General features: G+C 40.1%; 1 protein-coding gene across 2 annotated transcripts in view; it reads right to left on the bottom strand.

The window, feature by feature from the left end:
• Positions 1 to 18,693, bottom strand: part of afg3l2 (AFG3-like AAA ATPase 2) — an 85,896-nt gene that overhangs the window by 25,358 nt on the left and 41,845 nt on the right. For both annotated transcript variants that reach the window (XM_072258726.1, XM_072258736.1), the window contains exons 6-10: positions 18,329 to 18,403; positions 10,462 to 10,586; positions 5,455 to 5,728; positions 4,275 to 4,412; positions 1,330 to 1,483 (exon numbers count right to left, since the gene is read on the bottom strand). In XM_072258726.1, coding sequence (XP_072114827.1) covers positions 1,330 to 1,483; positions 4,275 to 4,412; positions 5,455 to 5,728; positions 10,462 to 10,586; positions 18,329 to 18,403 — 766 coding nt within the window. The remainder of the gene's footprint in view (positions 1 to 1,329; positions 1,484 to 4,274; positions 4,413 to 5,454; positions 5,729 to 10,461; positions 10,587 to 18,328; positions 18,404 to 18,693) is intronic.

Here is an 18,693-nt window from a genome sequence, read left to right as displayed (position 1 = left end):
CTCGTCTTGTCCATGTTAAGACTTGGGTTGTGGTTCTCACACCATCTGACAAGCCTCTCTACCCCCTCTCAGTATGGCGACCCATTATTGTTGTTGATGAGACACAGCATAGTTCTATCATCAACAAATTTGATGATGTGGTTTGAGGTGGATCTAGCAGTGCAGTCATGAGACAGTGGCATGAACACTAGTGGGTTGAGCACACTGCCCTGGGGGGCACCAGTACTCAGTGTGATGGAGTTTGAGATGTTGCTGCCAACTCGGACTGACTGGAGTCTTTCTCTTAAGAAGTCCAAAATTCAGCTACGGAGGGGGTTGTCTAGTCCCAAGAAGGACAGTTTACCCACCATCCCTCTGAGGGATGATCTGTTAAACACCAAGCTGAAGTCGACGAACAATATCCTGACATCCAGTTAGTTGGAGTATTAGATTTTCTAAGCAAGAACCTCACACTTTGAACACAATAGTATAGGTGGGGAAAACAGAAATGGTGGAGATTTTTTTCCAACTTATTCAGTAATTCTGTCATTAAACTGGTTGAGGGCAGAGAACATCCAAAAAGTTTGAAAAAGCCATAAAATCTCTCCTGCATTTAGTGCATCAATAATCAAGCTTAAACATTTGTGCCTTGCTTTCTTTAAAAAGTACATACATCAATTAAAAATGTGATGCATTTTTAAAAAAAAGGTGGCAGGGTGGCACAGCTAGAGATGCTGCCTTACAGTGTCAGAAACTTCAGTTTAACCCAGGCCTCAGGCTGTAGGCAGTTTGAATGGCTCAATGTGACTGAGTGGGTTTTCTCTGAATACTCGGGTTGTGTTCCACATTCTACAGACATGTAGATTGTTATTCTAATGAATGCTCCTACTGTAAGGGTGAGTGCAGAGTTGATTAGAATGTGAGGAAAATAATGGAATTAATATAGGGAAAGCATAAATGGGTAGCAGACGCAGTGAACTGAAGGGCCTTCTGCTGTGCTGTATCTCTGTCTCTCTCTCTCTGCTTCCATGACCAATTAATTACAGCAGCTAACAAAATTTAGAATTCCAGAATTTGTTTCTAAACCTTGGGCAATGATTAATTGCACAAGTTATGTGCACTTCTTTAACTGTGACGAAATAGGAAACCACAAACTGTGAAGGCAGAGAAACAGATTACACTCGCAGGGTTGCAACAGTGGCAATCAGTTGAAAGTGTAGATTTCCAAAGCAGAATAATTTGAAAATAAAAGCTTTACATTAATTTTGAACCAAAATGACATCCACCGAAGTCTCCTGGCTTTGGTTACACCACTATTTAAAGACTTAACAACAAGCAGATTTTACTTACCATCCATTTCTACCAAAAGCTGGTTTAATGTGTTCTCCTGTTCACTCTGTCCTCCAAAATTACCTCGACCTCTTTTCCTTCCAACTGCATCAATCTCATCAATGAATAGGATACAAGGAGCATTTTTACGAGCCATCACAAATAGATCTCTAACCTAGAAGGAAAGGTGCAGAATGCAAACCTGTTAGTTTTTTTATCTATCAATTTACAAAAAGGAAACGCATTGCCTTAAAACAATTTTCATGGTCTTTGGACACCCAAAAGCAAGAAATACCTTGAAGGTTAATCAATGTGGTCACACAAGAAACCTGAGAAAAAATTTGCATGCAGCAAGCTTCCAAAGAGATATTTACAGAAAGGATACACTTAGGAGGAGATTTAGAAAGACATGGTAGAATGCAGAATGCAGCCCTAAGGAAAGGTTGGATAAGCTGGGGTTGTTCTGTTTGGAGCAGAGGATGCTGAGAGGACACTTCATTGCGATGTACAAAATTATCAACAGCCTTGAACAAAAAGATAGGACAGACACATTTCCCTCAAAAGAGAGGGACCAGAAACCAGGGCAATATATGCAAAGTAAATAGAATTTAAGAGGTACCAAGGAACTGGGAGTCACTTCCTGAAAGGATGGTAGGAACAGAAACCTTTCTATTTAAATAGTGTTTGGAAATGTATAAGTAGGACTAATGATCTAGTGCTAGGAGAAAAGATTAGGCTGAAAAACACTTCTGTGACCACCGTAAACAATAGTTCCTCTATCAGAACTACTCCACAATCCCACAATTTTATGAAAAACAGTTTGATAACAACCAGATATTTTCATCCTGAAAATATGACACAGGATTCATGTATGATCACCCAAGCAGCACAGATGATGCCTTGGTTTAACCTCTCAATCAAATCAATTAGACCATTTCTTCATGGACAGTATTAGACACAGTGTGGGACATCACCAAAATGCAAAACAGTAGTCTAGTATTTCTACCACATTCCCCGCTGCAATTCTCCACTCAAAAGTGCACAAGTGTGTAGAAAGCCTAGCATCTAATAGGTAAATAGGTTTATTATTGTCACACGTACTGGTGTACAATGAAAATCTTGTTTTGCATACCATTCATACAATTCATGACAACACTGAAGTAATACAAGCCAAAACAATAAAGTGCAGAAGAATATGTTACAGTACAGAGAAAGTCCAGTTTAATTAGACAATAAGGTGCAGGTCATAATGAGGTAGATTGTCAGGTAAATTGAACTAGGGAACCATTTAATTGTCTTATCACAGCGAGACACAAGTTGTCCTTGAGCTTGGTTGTATGTGCTTCCAGGCCTTTGTATCATCAACATGCATGGCTCAAGGAGGGAATTGAAAAATATGTGAAACGGAATGCTTAGTAACCAGTAGCTGTAAGAAGTGAAACTTTCCTGTAATCCAGTTATGACTGATTTATAGTGCAAGAGATAGGATCAAGTTTATTTATTTATTGACATACAACATGGAATAGGGCTATCCAGCCCTTTGAGCCACGATACCCAGCAATGCCCAATTTAACTCTAATTGACAATTTACAATGACCAATTAACCTACCAACTGATACATCTTTGGACTGTGGAAATCAGCAGTACTTTGTGGCATGTTAGAAATCCAAGTAACATGGCTCCCTCTGCAGGACACATGGTAATGTTCAAACATGACAAGTAACTGGAGAAACTCTCAGGCAGCACCCACAGGAGGGAATAAACATTTGACATCTTGGCCTGAAACACTGACTGTTTATTCCTCTCCACAAATGCTATTTGACTTGCTGAATTCCTACAGTATTTTGTGTGAATTGCTCAAAATTTCCAGTATCTGCAGAATCTCTTGTATTTAAGACAAATAACTGGGCATCTCCTTAAATCTGTCATTAGATGGACCAAATGGCCTAATTCTGGTCATATGTCTTATGGTCTTACAGATATCGAAGATAAAATACAAGTTATTATCAAAACAAGTACAAAAGGCAGCAGTAAGAAAGGAGAAATGAAAAACTGGACAAGCGAGAAAAATCCAAAAACTGAACCTTGAAGAAATGACATGTTAATAAAAGGACAGTTTCTCCAGTGCTAATTGGTAGTATTTATCACCATTTAGCGATTCATTCTAGAATGGTGAAACCCTAACTTTGTGGCATATTTTGCCTATCTCTACATTGCAAGTAAATAGCAAAACCTGGCTCAGGTTAATTTGCATTTTCAAAAAAAAAGTGGGTAAAAAAAGTCCAACATATTTTCCGAAGGATTTCCTGCAGGAATAGCATTACTCTCAACAAACTTTCAAATGAAACCTTAACTTGTATAGTGGATTTAATAGATTATTTTGTATAGAAGTGCACAGCCTAATTATTCTCAGACTGGGAATAATTACACAGATTTTAACCTATGTTATAGCTATGTTCAAAAGCTATCTGAATGAAAACAAACATGCAAATCAGATCTTAATATATGCATGAGAAAAAAATGGTCAATGTATGTCATGACAATAAAATCCAGAGTGATTTTAACCAGCACTACAGTACCCCAGATAAGCAGAAGCAATTAAAAGAACAAAAGATACAAGAATAGATGTGCAATTGATAAAATTAATCTATTTTGTGTCACATTATTTTCAGAATAAGGTCTAATGGAAATTTAATGCTACTTTTCCAATTATTTAACCTTAAACTGGAAAAAGAGTGCAGAAATTTCTTTTCATGTCTCTTTGTATTACCAGTTGGCAGTAAATTGCAGAGGAAGATTTAGGAAACTATTATGTACTCCTTTTTCACACGTCTTTTGCGGTGGAATGACTTTGCCCCAGGATGTCCTACAATCAAGTTCTGTTCTAGAAAATGTTGATGGCCATTTCCAAGGACCTATCATACCTGATTGTTTCATTGCATACAGACAAAAAGAAAATAACTTACTCTAGCAGGACCCACACCAACAAACATTTCCAGAAATTCAGAACCATTCACAGTGATAAATGGAACATTGGCTTCGCCTGCAGTAGCTTTGGCTAACAGAGTTTTGCCAGTACCCGGGGGCCCCGTTAGAATGGCACCCTGTGAGAGAAAGATGTAAACCTCATTAGATTCTTCATCAATGTTACTAGCTAATTCACAAGCATAATGTACAGTAAAACTAAGTGAACCAAGGGCAATTTGTTTAATTTCATATTTCACACATTTATTTCCTAATCAAATACAACAAAAGTTTGTATGCAAATAACAATATAAACTGGCACACATGTTCAAAAATTATCTAGCTTAAAATAGTAATAAAAACTTAAACGATAGAATGGGAAGTTGAATGGAAATGGCCTAACGAACTGCATACAACTGAAATTGCATGAGAACACTGAACATCAGACACCTATGAGAGGAGAAATAACAGAAACTAAGTTTGCTTACAATATGATCTTAAGGATTCAAGATCCCTTGGAATGCTATGCTGAACAATGAAAAGTGGTAAGAGGGGAAAAAAGGTCGGACCAATACAGCTATACACAAATTGAAATAGGCAATTTGGTCAGCATGGATGAGTTGGGCCAAAGGGCCTGTATCTGTGCTGTATGACAATAAACAGTGCTAATCAAGTCATGATCCAAAGCACCTACTCTACTTCTTCCACACATGCTGCCCAATTTACTTAACATTTCCTGTTTCTGGAGGTTAAGTATGGACTAAAATGGAGGTGATCAATGCTGATAACACCAGCAACTGGAGAGACATTTAACAAGAACATGAAAGAATATAATGTATATTCTGTGTCAAGTTACGAAGTGGAGGCCGAGATATGAAGGTCAGTTATTTAGAGTTTCAAAAGAGGCTGTTATATTACTAGTGGAGGGAGTGAGAGAGTAATGGTAACATGGAGATAACATAGACTACTTCCCATTTCAATTATTTCTGGTTAGTGTTTATATTGTGCACTGCCTGAACATACTTGGAAGGACTAGCACATTATTTTAATCTTCAAGGTTAAAATCCGCAATGGCAAAATTAAACCTAAGGGATAAGGGTAATAATACCACTCATTCTCCCAGAGCTATCAGTCATAACCCTAATGTACTCCATGGGTTTGTCTACAGCAAAGTCAGCTTACCTTTGGAATTTTTGCTCCAAGTTCTTGGTATTGATTTGGATTCTTCAAAAAGTTAACAAATTCCATTATTTCTAACTTTGCTTCCTCACATCCTGCCACGTCCTTGAACTTTACATCAATTTCATCCTTAAGGACCTTTGCTGTTGTTTCTCCTACACTGAACAATCCACCCATGCCGCGCCCAGATCGACCAACACCAGCTGATCCTCGTCTCAAGGCGAACAGCAGAAACCCAATGATCAGAATAGTTGGAAGCATGCTCAACAGAAACGAGCTGAGCAAAGATGATAAACAAATCAATTCAAATTAGAATGTAAGCAAGTTCAAGTTCAGTTTAACTACCACACAAAACAATGTTCCTCTGGATCAAAGTACACAACGCAGTACATATAACAAATTATTATTACCACAACTAAATTAACAAATAATAAGGTGTATTTAATAAGTAAACAGCATAACACTGCTGGTGCTTCATATGTGAGGATACCAGGGTGGTGGCAGGGAGTTCACTAGTATTACAGCCTGGGGAAAGAAGCTGCTTCCTATCCTAACGGTTCTTGTCCTAATGCTACAGTCCCTCCTGCTGGATGGTAGGGGGTCAAAGAGATTGTTGGGCAGATGGGACAGATTACTGACAATGCTAAGAGCCCAGGTTATGCAGTGCTCTTGATAAGTATCTCTGATAGTTGATAGAGAAACCCCAATAGTCCTCTCAGCAGTCCTCGCAATCCTTTGTAGGGACTTGCGGGCCGAGCTGCAACATATATGTGGGAGAACATTATAAAATATTAAGCACAAAATCCAAAGTTTAAAAATACTTCAAAAGCCATCTTGCAAATGAATATTTGAAATTAACAGAAAATTCCCATTTTAAATTTGTTATTATGTGCTTGATGTCCAAAGATCCACAATCCAAAAGGCTGGAGTTCTAATTTCAGGCATGATGACCTTTAAGGAATCTTTGTGCTAGAATGATCTATGAACATAGAACAGTACAGCACAATACAGACCCTTCAACCCACAATACTGTGCCAAGCTTTTAACCTACTCCAAAGTCAATCTAACCGTTCCCTCCCATACAGCCCTCCATTTAGTTTTCATTCATGAGCTTACTCAAGACTCCCTTAAGTGTTTCTGCCTCTACCACCACCCATCTACCACTTCTCAGCCCAGCTCTGCAAGCTTTTGGTGACATAACAAGTCTCTCCAAACTCCTAATGAAATACAGGCGCTGTTGTGCCTTCTTTGTATTTGCATTAATATGTTGGGCCTAGGATAGATCTTCAGAGATGTTGACACCCTTCCCGCTGCTGATCCCTTGATGAGGACTGGTGTGTGTTCCCTCCAGTTCTCCGTCCTGAAATCCACCATCAATTCCTTGGTCCTACTGACAATGAGTGCAAGGTTGTTGTTTTAACACCTCTCAACCACCTGATCAATCTCACTCCTGTCTGCCTCTTCATCACCATCTGAAATTCTGGAAACATTAGTTCTGTCATTCCTGCTGGGCATTTCCAAAATTCCCCATTTTCATTTCAGATTTCCAGCCTGTACAGGTGGCTTTGGTTTTCTCCCAAGTGGGAGAGTGGAAGAAATGACATATTAGGCACCAAATCAAATCTGAAAAATAGAAGCCAAGATCCAGACTGGTCTTAAATGATAAATTATCTGTGACAAAACCAAACTAGTTTTAACCACATACACAGCATTGAAGATTAAATCTGAAAATTCTTTAGAAGTATCCAGCAGGATTGACTCATGGATATAGCATGTAAAACAATCTGCTACATAGCTCTAATTGAATCACAACAGCGCACAGAGATACTTAATTACATTTTAACAAGCACAATTAAGTAAAAAGCACAATTAGTAAAAATGATCTAAAATTTTTGCAAAAAGATTCATTAATATTGCGTAAAAAAAGTTGCTGCCCATACAACTTATGAAATTGTAGTTCCAGGTTGAGATCACTCAATGTATACCTTTGCCTCAAGGACCAGTTTACAATCAGATTCAGGTTCATTTATTTATCACATGCACATTGAAACATACAGTGAAATGCGTTGTCTGCATTAACAAACAACACTCCTAAAGATAAGCTGGGGGCAGGCTGCAAGTGTCGCCACACATTCTGGCATTAGCATAACATGCCCACAATGTTCAGCAGAATAAAACAACACAACAAAACAAGCTCCTTTTTTTCCTTCCACCCACCCACTCGGACACATAGAAAGTCTCCAACCTCAGGCCAGGTTGCTTCTGGATTTCCAAACTCCGGTCCCCAGCCTGGATCCGCATAAATCAGGCCTCGAGCTTCCAGACCCATAAACCAGGGGCCTTGGTCATCAACCTTGACTTTCGGACTTGCCAACTTCTGCGTTCAACCTCCAACCACTCAGAGGCCTCCAATTCTGGGTCTTGCCAACCTGGGAGTGAGGTCACCTTCCCTCATCCACGAGGTCTGCTGGTCTCTGTCACTGACCACATCAGCACCTGCCCACCGACATTCACCCACAAAGACCAGTGGCCTTCTGCAGCAGAATGCTTCAACCTAGACACCAGCTCCTGCCCCAATTCTTCATTTACTGCCCCTAATCTCCAATTCCTCTCACCCATCCCTAAATCCTAACCTTTATTTTAACTCCTTACGCTGCCCAAGGCTACTCCTATGAAGAAACTACCAAGTCTGAGCCCGCATCTTAGCACCATCTTAATCAGAAGTAATGTGACAAACAGCTTCAAGAATCTCCACTAATATCAGCTTAGATCAGGGTGACCAATGAGACTAGTAAATGCTAAACAACTGCTGCATTTCTATAACGAATACAAAAAGCAAGTTATTCTGTGCTCATGTGGTGAAATAGGGAAACTATACAGGGAGAGCTACTTGCACAAAAATCACTTTTTAACATTGTTATTGTATAGCTTATACATTTGTAATTACAAGATCAACATATGGTGACACAAAGAAAGGATTATTATCGAATCCTGCTAATTGGGACACATTGGGACTAATATTTTGGACCAATTAAGTGACTGCACCAATTAGCTGAAGTTTTAGAAAATAATTAAAAAGCTCTATAAAAAAAGACAAACTACCATTCAAATGAGTATTAAATTATGTACGTAACTAAAATACAGAACAAATGAGAACTCTACCAAAACTATGATAGTACTATAAAACTGGGTACAAGTTCTTAATAGTTATGACAGGAATTAATCCAGTGTCTGTTGCGGTGTTCTTTTGATTGACTGTACATGAACAAAATCAATGCAGACACCTAGTGCAGATAATAGACGGCTTTCATACAATGTTTACGATAATTGCACCCTCCAATATCTTCAGGTTCTTTGTAATTCCTAACTTGTTAAACTAGTGAAATCATTTCATTTTCACTCCCAAGATAAAAAATCTGCAGATGCAGAAAATCCGAGCAACACACAAAATGCTGGAGGAACAGGCCAGGCAGCAAGTACCGAAAAGAGTTCAGTTGACGCTTCTGGCCAGAACCCTTCGGCAGTATCACAGTGTGCAAAACAGTTCTGAATTGTCTTATTGCTTATTACTCGCCAACCGTCAGTGACAAAAATCACAGCTTTTGGAACACAAACACATGCAAGTAATACTATTTAAAAATTCTTCACTCTAAACAAGGTGTAGTGTCTAATGGCTACATGATCTGCATGCAACTGATGCTAGTTAGAAACTGTTTGGCAATGATCTCCTGTCACAATTATAAAAAGTATAGTGCCCCAAATAAGCAAAGGGAATCCAAGCTATTTTCTCGATTAGTTTTTGTTCTTTAAGAGTTGTCCCAAGTAAGCAGCTGCTCTGATTAACTGATGGCTCAATTTACTGGAATCCACTGAATTGTAAAACTTCTTTAATCCTTATAGGCAGAGAGCAATGTTGAAATCATCCCTGTAGCTGCAGATCTGATTACCCTCCCAAGAAAACACCAATTGTAAATGCTTAGACATAATCCACTTGTGGTCAAGTCAATTTGCACATGGCTATCAGGACAAAGTCAAACGTGAGTGCAAGTTGATTATTAAACCTGCTCTTTCCAAGTCATAAGTGCAACAGGATTTAAACCACATTTCAGATAGCTCAATGAAGCAGCAGTTAGTGCTGTTACTGCACAGCTTCAACATCCTAGATTTGATCGTGACCTCAAATGCTGTTTGTGTGGACTTTGCACATTCTGCTTCCGCCTAAACAGGCATCCCCATTTCCAGCCACATCTTAAAAGAGCATCAGTAGATTAACAGGCTACTGTAAATTACCAGCAGAGATGGCTCTGCAGAAGCATCAGATCATGTGTAAGAACATATTACAGAGAAACAAGGTAGGAGATGGGATTACTGGAATACTTCAAGAATTAGCACGGACTTGAAGGGGCAATATGAGATATGAAAATGAGGTTTATGTTATTGTTCAATACATCAAGCATTCCCCTGTGAGCTTACAAATTATTCTGGTGTTTATAATGATATGGTTCATAGGATGACATACAAAAAAGGTAATGATCCTTCTAATTACTTGGTGACATTGTCCTTATGTGTGTAGTACTAGTTTTCAATTACAGTACAGTATATATAAATTTAAATATGTAGTTCAAAAAGAGTAAAAATAGCAAGGTAGTGTTCATAAGTTGATTCACTGCTCATTCAGAAATATGAAGGCAGAGGGAAAGAAGATACTCCTAAAACATTGAGGGTGTGTTTTCAGGCTCCTGTAGTTCCTCCCTGATGGTAGCAATGAGAAGAGGGCATGTCCTGTGTGATTGAGGGGTGGGGGGGGTCCTTAATGATGGATGCCTCCTTTATTTGAGGCATCATCTTTTGATGATGTCTTTGATGGTGGTGGTGAGGGGAGGGGACAGGGTTAATGCCCATGTTCGAGCTGGCTAGTACAGTGGCCTCTCCATACCGGATGGTGATGCAACCAATTAGAATGCTACTTCTGTTACAGAGAAATTAATAGTAAAGAAATGAAAATCTTACCCATCACTCTCTGTGGAATATACAACGGGTATCCTACTTTCACCTTCTATACCCTGTTCCTGCTGTGCAGATTCCAGGTTCCTTTCAAAGGTATCTACACTCCCGATGTTAAACCATACATAGTGCTGCAGAAACAGATACAAGAATATGAGCAGACTAATTACGATGAAGATAATATAGTATATATAGCACACTAAATCAATTTAAGACAAGTTTCATTAAAAAGTCAAATAGTTTCAATTCACATCTAGATAACTTTGGGGGCTCAATCGCATAATAACATGTTTTCTCTTTTTCTTCTATGTTTCAACTCTTGTAACATATCCAAGCACACCAGCCAATTTATTCATAGCAATTAGTAGAGTTAAGAGGCCTTGTTAATGTGTTTATAGTTCCTCCAGATTCCAGCAATCTGCAGTCTCGTATCCTTCTCTAGCATTTGGAAATACTGCTTTAGGATTAAACATAAGGACACCTTAAAAAAATCCACAGTCCTTAGATCAGGTAGTCCTTTGGGTTGAAGATACCCCAATTCCAAAGTGATCCATGGGTTTCAAGCTGGCTGCTATGGCCAGCATAGGACTCACAAACTGCCAAAGATGAACAAGGAATACTTAATGGAAGAAGCACACTGTTCAAACTTGTCATTTACCTAGGGCTCCTGCATGCTCACAAACTTCAATGGTCATGGGTCCTGGATATTCATGAATCAATAGGGAAGTTATAGATGTCTAGGGCAGGGGGGACATTAAGAACACCTTTGAACCTTGGTAATCACTTGTTGTGATGGAGTTGAGTACAGTTTAAGTGTCAGGCATGTGAATAACATGGCCTATCCTTCACATATGGCTGACTGAATTTACCCATCACATCTGACTGACTGAATTTAGACCCTCAGTACTTTTAGTGCATGAGGATTTTGTGAAGATAGACCAACAAACAATCTGCTGAAGGAGACCAGCAGGTCAAACAGCAACCAAAGAAGGAAAGGAATCAAGACATTTTGGGCTGAAACCTTGCATCAGTACTCTTGTATCTCTTGTTAAGACAGCAACAGTGCTTTAAGGTGCTTGTTATAAGCAATTTATAATTCTGAAGGATAGCAAACGGGGATTGTGGCAGCCCAGTAAACCATAAGTTGTGTGGTCCTGAAATTCAAACAGCCAAAGGCTGTTCTAGTAGTAGTGACTTTCATCATCCATGTCAGCATTTATTAACAGGTTTCTCTCAAGATGTAGAAAATGATTCTTTTAATGACTGTCATTGATCTTTATATTCTGGAAGTTGAGGTTAGGAAGAATTTTGCAGCAAGGGCTGGTAAGGCACCATTTCTATGTGAAGGTCAGGGCAAAGCCCATACTCTCATATACCTTAGTGAATCAACCTATAATAACTTGGAAATCAGAGATCATATAAGGTCTTGGCCAGGTACACCATCACAGCCAGATGCTTTCCGTGACACTTGAATGAATACTGAAGAGCTGTATTCTCCTGGCTGGAGTGTTTACTAACATCTTCAACCTCTCACTTCAGCAGTTTGAGGTACCCAAATGCTTCAAGCAGGCTCCAATCATACCATTGCCTAAGAAAAACATGGTAGCCTGCCTCAATGACTATCATCCAGTGGCTCTTACATCCAATGTGATGAAGTGTTTTGAGAGGTTGGTCATGAAGCACATCAACTCCTGCCTGAGGAGTGACTTTGATCACCTCCAATTTGCCTTGTGTCGCAACAGGTCAACAGCAGATGCCATTTTATTGGCTCTGGAACATTTAGGCAATGAAAATGTATACATCAGGATGCTCTTCATTGACTACAGCTTAGCACTCAACATAATTATCCCCTCAAAACTAATCACTAAACTCCAAGACATAGGCCTTGATACCCCCTTGTGCAACTGGATCCTCAATATTGTCACTTGCAAATCCCAGTCAATATTGATTTGCAACAACCACCTCCACAATTACCATTGGCAAAGGTGCATCACATGGCTGTGTAATTAGCCCCCTGCTCTACTCGTTTTATAATTATGAATATAAGGCGACGTACAGCTCCAATGCCATATTTCAGTTTGCTCACAACACCACAGTTTGGGGAGACCCAGGTCAGGCAGCTGATTGACATGATCTATCCCTCGGAGCTGCTGTTGCTTTATCGTGGTAAGACTACTGTTCATGTGGGCCTCCTCTGGTACACTGGTGTTAGTATGTTTGTCCTTCCAGCTGATCCTCAAAATCTTTCATAAGGTTCTTTGGTGGTATTGTTCCACGGCTTCTAGGTGGTCCATGATTCAGCACCATACAGTAATCTACTGCCCTTGCAATGCGTTGTATACAAAGCTAGCTGGGGGTTAAGTACATCAAAAATCACCCGAGCCAGAAGCCTTCTTCAGGGTTTTTAAATGAGAAAACATTTTGCAACTGCAGAAAGTTAAGTAAAACACATATTAGAGTCAATACAGAATTGTTGCACACCTGAATATAATATTATCAAATATTTTCACAATCAGCATTAAACAAGGTAATACACACCTGCAACATTCCATAGCTATCCTGTGGACTAGAGCAAACTCATGGCGTGATGATAGCTTAATAGTGTTGCACTCCTTCAACTACTAAATGTTTACCAATATTAAGATGAAGACACACAGATATTGCTGTTTCAAGGTCAAATAGTGAATGGAGATGAATGTCTTCTTACCATGTTTGCTCCAAGTCGAAATTCAAGTTAACCCATGCAGAAAATGTAAAAAAGCAGCTTACAAACAGGAAGTGATGTTTGTACAAAACAAATTTCATACAAAACACACAGTGCCTCTAGAGGCAGAACAAGTAATGTAAGAAGGACGACTGTTCTAGAGACAAAAAGTATTGTTTGGACCTATAGGTAGTGGTCTTCAAAGACACTTTTCCTTAATCCTGCGAAGACTCCACAAGCACTACTCAGACAGTGACTGATCTGAGTTGACCTCTGCATTTGCTGCCAAGATAGGGAAAGTAGTCTACATTTTCAGGAGTGATACTGTCAACTTTGATGGAGGGCAGGATAAAGGGCTGGTTGGATGATGGTTGATACAAGACCTGTGTCTTTTTTTAAAAATATCAAAACAAGACATGGGGCTCTATATGCCTTGGTAAAGGCATTCAGGATACACCTGATATCTTCTTCGGAATGTGTTGCGATAGTGTTATCATCCACATACCGAAGCTCCGCAATCCCGGTGGTGTTGACCTTGAACCAGTTGAGATTGAGAAGCTTGTTATCCATTCTATACAAGATCGAGATTCCCTTTGGCAGATCTTGGCCAATGAAGTAATGGATGGCAGCTATAAAGATGGCAAATAGGGTGGGATCTATGATACAGCCCTGTTTTGACTCCTGACAGTGAAAGGTTCTGATTCAGCGCTTCTGTTACTGAGTACTACGGCTGACATAGCATCATGCAGCAGCCTCAGTATTCGTGTGCTTGTCAGGACAGCCATCTCTTGATAGCATATGCCAGTGAGCTTGACAGTGTTCTGTATCAAATACCTTTGTCAAATCTATGAAAGCCAAGCACAAAGGTTGCCTTTGTTCATGACATTTTTACTGTAATTGGCTTCTGCAGTACCTCTAGATGGGCAGAAATCACACTGTAATTCAAGGTGCAGTACTTCAGGTTGTGGAAAAAGTCGGCTGACAAAGATACATACAAGCACTTTGCCTGTTGCTGACAGGAGGAAGATGCCTTTATTATTGCCACTATCTGCCTAGTCTCCCTTCTTTAATATAGCCACTATTAGAGCCTCCCTGAGTTCTGACTGTAGTTGTTCATTTTCCCAAACCTTCAGGAGGAAGACAAGTATGTGATATAGGAGTGCAGGATATAGGATCCTTCCTGAAGGATCTCTGCTGGGATTCACCAGGACCTGTGGTTTTGTTGCTTTTCAGGTTCCTGATGGCATCATGGACTTCTTTCACACTGGGAGGTTTCCCCTCATCTTCTCTCATATGTCACTGAAGGATTTTTGTAACCCCTAGTTCTGCAGTGTTGTCATGGTTAAGTAGTTCTTGAAAGTGCTCTCTCCATCAATCGTTGATAACTTTCCGATCCTTTAGCAAGCTCTTCCCATCCTTTGCGAGTCATTTAATCCCAAGTATCTTGGACCATAGAGTGCTTTGGTGGCACTGAAGAATCCTCTCGTGTTACCAGAGTCTGCCAGTCTCTGGATTTTCAGGGCTTTCTCAGTCCACCAAGAATTCTTTAGCTCCCTCACTAGGCACTAAAGGTTTTTCTTTTCTTGGCGATAAGCTGTTTAATCTCCATGTCATTACCATCAAAACAATCCTGATGTTTTCTGGATATACCTTCAAAAACATCCTTGGGTACCAGGGATGGTGGATTTAAGCAGACCCCAGTGTTCTTCGATATCCTCCAAATATTCTTGTTGGAGGTTTCCCCCCAAACAAGGCCTGAAGGTAATTTTGGGTGGCAGTGTCAAGCAGGCTCTTGAGTTTTAGTGTTGGTCTGGTCTGCTTCTTATGAGCCCTCCTGTTTTTCATGAGTCTGATGGACATGGTGGGGTGGACCAGGTGATTGTCTGTACAGCAATCATCTGTGCCAATCATGACCCTTTTTATAATAACATCACAGTGGGTCCTTAGCTCAAGCAATGAGATGCCACTCTTTAGATCTGGGGTGCCATCAAGATGCCTTGAATTTGTTTTTCTGGTGGAAGAGAGTGCTCGTGATGATCAGATTGTGCTCAGCGCATTTGGCAAGAGATAGTAGTTGCTTTGAGTTGATGTTGCCAATGCCTTCCTTTCCTGTGGTGCTCTTCCAAAGTGTGAAGTCTTGATCGACCCTGGCACTGAAGTCCCTAAGAGAATTCTTATTCTTCTTGTGGATGCTTGACAGTGTTGTGTCTAGGCAAGCTAGAAGGCCTCTTCTGCATACTTGTGCGAGTCCACAGATGGTGTATAAGCATTCACAACAGTTTCCATCAGGTTGTTGGCAAGCACCAAGCAGATGGTCATGAGACATTCAGTGATCCCCACGGGAAGTTCAAAAGAGTTAACTGACAAGCTGGTTCTTTACTGCAAACCCAACACCATGGATCCTGGGCTTGTAAGCTGCCTCCCCTTTCTAGAAGAAGGTCTAACCACCCTTCTCCTCCCTCAGTTGCCTTTTGTTTGCCAGATGGGTTTCAAAAAGAGCAGCTAGGTCAATTTAGCATCTCCTCAGTTATTTGGCGATGATTTCAGTTTGCCTCTTTGATTAATCACTGGTTGCATGAGAGTACCCACATTCCAAGCTCCAAAGGTCATGTTTTTTTTTGTTTCTGATCAGCAAACTGAATCCTCAATAGGGCTGCTAAGTCATTGGGCAGCTGCCGAAGGATGCTTTCTGCCTCAGTCTAAGGGCCCAGTGACTGAATCAAACACCCACCATCCAATGTGCCAGTTTGTGACTAGGGACTTTCAGACCACACATTACCCCACTTTGCCATTTGTTGATGGCGGGTCCAGCGGCATGGAGTACAAAATGACTGAGGATCTTTCACTGCTGCAGCCTTCGTTAATTAAATGTGAGTCTCTGATACAACCTGCCCTGATGTTTTCAAGTAGGGAAACTAAGACTCTTCATGGGTGTTGGTTATAGAGGATTGCTGCTCAACTCAAAAACTGGACACATGCAGGTTCCTGTTGGTTAGAAGTTGGAAGTTTGTCTCTGAGGCAGTACCAAAATTTGCTCAAAATCTTAATATTGGTTTTCTTGCAGCTGCATTTCTGCTGTTGAATACTTTGGGACCAGGCTGATAAGAGTAATAACCACCGAATTTGTTTTGCATTCTTCAACAGTCAGTGTCTGTTATTCCACAGGTAATATGGATATCCTTGTGGTATCTTGTTTGAATGATGACAACCCAACAGTTGACAGTACCTGAATTTCAGGTGTTGCCACTATGTCTTATACTAGAATGCATATAGGCATTATCAAATGCAATTGGGGCTCTCCTTTCCCATTTCCTCCATGTCCATCACAGACTTCGAGGGGACTGTATTGTTTAGAAACATAGAAAACCTACAGCACAATACAGGCCCTTCGGCCCATAAAGCTGTGTCAAACATGTCCTTACCTTAGAAATTACCTAGGATTACCCATAGCCCTCTATTTTTCTAAGCTCCATGTACCTATACAGGAGTCTCTTAAAAGATCCTATTGTATCCCCCTCCACCACCGTCACCGGCAGTCCATTCCAAGCAATCACCACTTTCTGCATAAAAAACTTACCCCTGACATCTCCCCTGTACCTACTTCCAAGCGCCTGAAACCTGTGCCCTCTCGTGATAGCCATTTCAGTGTTGGGAAAAAGCCTTTGACTATCCACACAATCAACGCCTCTCATCATCTTATACACCTCTATCAGGTCACCTCTCATCCTCCGTCACTCCAAGGAGAAAAGGCCAAGTTCACTCAACCTATTCTCATAAGGTATGCTCCCCAATCCAGGCAACATCCTTGTAAACCTCCTCTGCACCCTTTCTATAGTTTCTACATCTTTCCTGTAGTGAGGTGACCAGAACTGAGCACGGTACTCTAAGTGGCCTCTGACCGGGGTCCTATATAGCTATAACATTATCTCTTGGCTCTTAAACTCAATCCCACGGTTGATGAAGACTAATACACTGTATGCCTTCTTAACCACACACTGCGCAACAGCTTTGACTGTCCTATAGACTTGGACCCCAAGATCCCTCTGATCCACCACATTGCCAAGAGTCTTACCATTAATACTATATTCTGCCATCATATTTGACCTACCAAAATGAACCATCTCACACTTATCTGGGTCGAACTCCATCTGCCACTTCTCAGCCCAGTTGTGCATCCTATAATGTCCCGCTGTAACCTCTGACAGCCCTCCACACTATCCACAGTACCCCCAACTTCTGTGTCATCAGCAAATTTAATAACCCATCCCTCCATTTCTTCATCCAGGTCATTTATAAAAATCATGAAGAGAAGGGGTCCAAGAACAGATCTGAGTCATACCTCTGGTCACCAACCTCCATGCAGAATATGACCTATCTACAACCACTCTTTGCCTTCTGTGGGCAAGCCACTTCTGGATCCACAAAGCAAAGTTCCCTTGGATCCCATGCCTCCTTACTTTCTCAATAAGCCTTGCATGAGGTACCTTATCAAATGCCTTACTGAATTCCATATACACTACATCTACTGCTCTACCTTCATCAATGCTTCTAAGCCTGGCATTGTAGTCATCTGGGAGGATTAAGTTTTCTACCTTTGATAACAAACAAAGTCTTTTCCAATGTCAGAATAGAAGTCTCCTTTAACTTCATCAATAGTTTCCAAGATACGTGTACGTGTTGGTAACCGTAGTGTGTGCTTCGCACTTGGGGTCAGAGGGTTGCTTAGGGAATTGCTGTGATCCAATCTACTCTGTTACAAAAAGTGCTTTACTGAATTTGGTAAATTGATTCTAGTGAGAGTTTTTGTCCTCCTTCTGGATGACAACTACATTACTGGAATTCTGGCATGCAAACGCTATCAATCATGGTCTCTTATACATAACCAATTTTCTTCACTTTAGCAGCAACTCCATATTTTAGGCCAAAGGTCACTATTTTATTCTGTATACCACATTCAACCCTCTGTCCATTTTCAAAACATTTCTTAAAATTTCTCCCTTTGACCAAGTTTTTTGGTCATCTGTTTTACCTCTTGTGGTTCAGCAGCAAATCCACTTCAGAGTATTTCATTACCTTCATAAGGTGGCATATTTATAGAAGTTCTGCTGTACAGTACACATTTTAATTCATAACAAACTACAAAGTAGAATATTGTACAAATGAACTTACGGCATCCATGGCTGCTTTATCTGGAGCAAAAACCACTCTAACATAGCGTTTGTTTACAACTTCCAACCTCTCCACCTGGTAACAAGAATAGAGATGGTAAGTAACAAAATTTGACACAACTCATCTTCATTTCTACATGCTAACAAGTTCAAAGCTTCTATTTTTCAGATAGTAATTGAACATTCAAATTTAAGCAGATATTTATAAGGCAAGATAAACTTGTATGTTAAAAAATATTTTAGTCAAGAACTCTGTCATTCTTACAAATTTAAGTCAATTCAAAAGAAACTTATTCTTTAAATTTAATATTTTTTTCAAAAGTACAATATCTGCACAAATGATTGCGTTTCCAAATTGATCCATAA

Source organism: Mobula birostris, chromosome 1 (assembly GCF_030028105.1).
Source record: "Mobula birostris isolate sMobBir1 chromosome 1, sMobBir1.hap1, whole genome shotgun sequence".
In the NCBI taxonomy this organism is placed as follows: domain Eukaryota; kingdom Metazoa; phylum Chordata; class Chondrichthyes; order Myliobatiformes; family Myliobatidae; genus Mobula; species Mobula birostris.
Note: the sequence above shows the minus strand (reverse complement) of the source record. Positions and strands in the feature narration are given on the sequence as shown.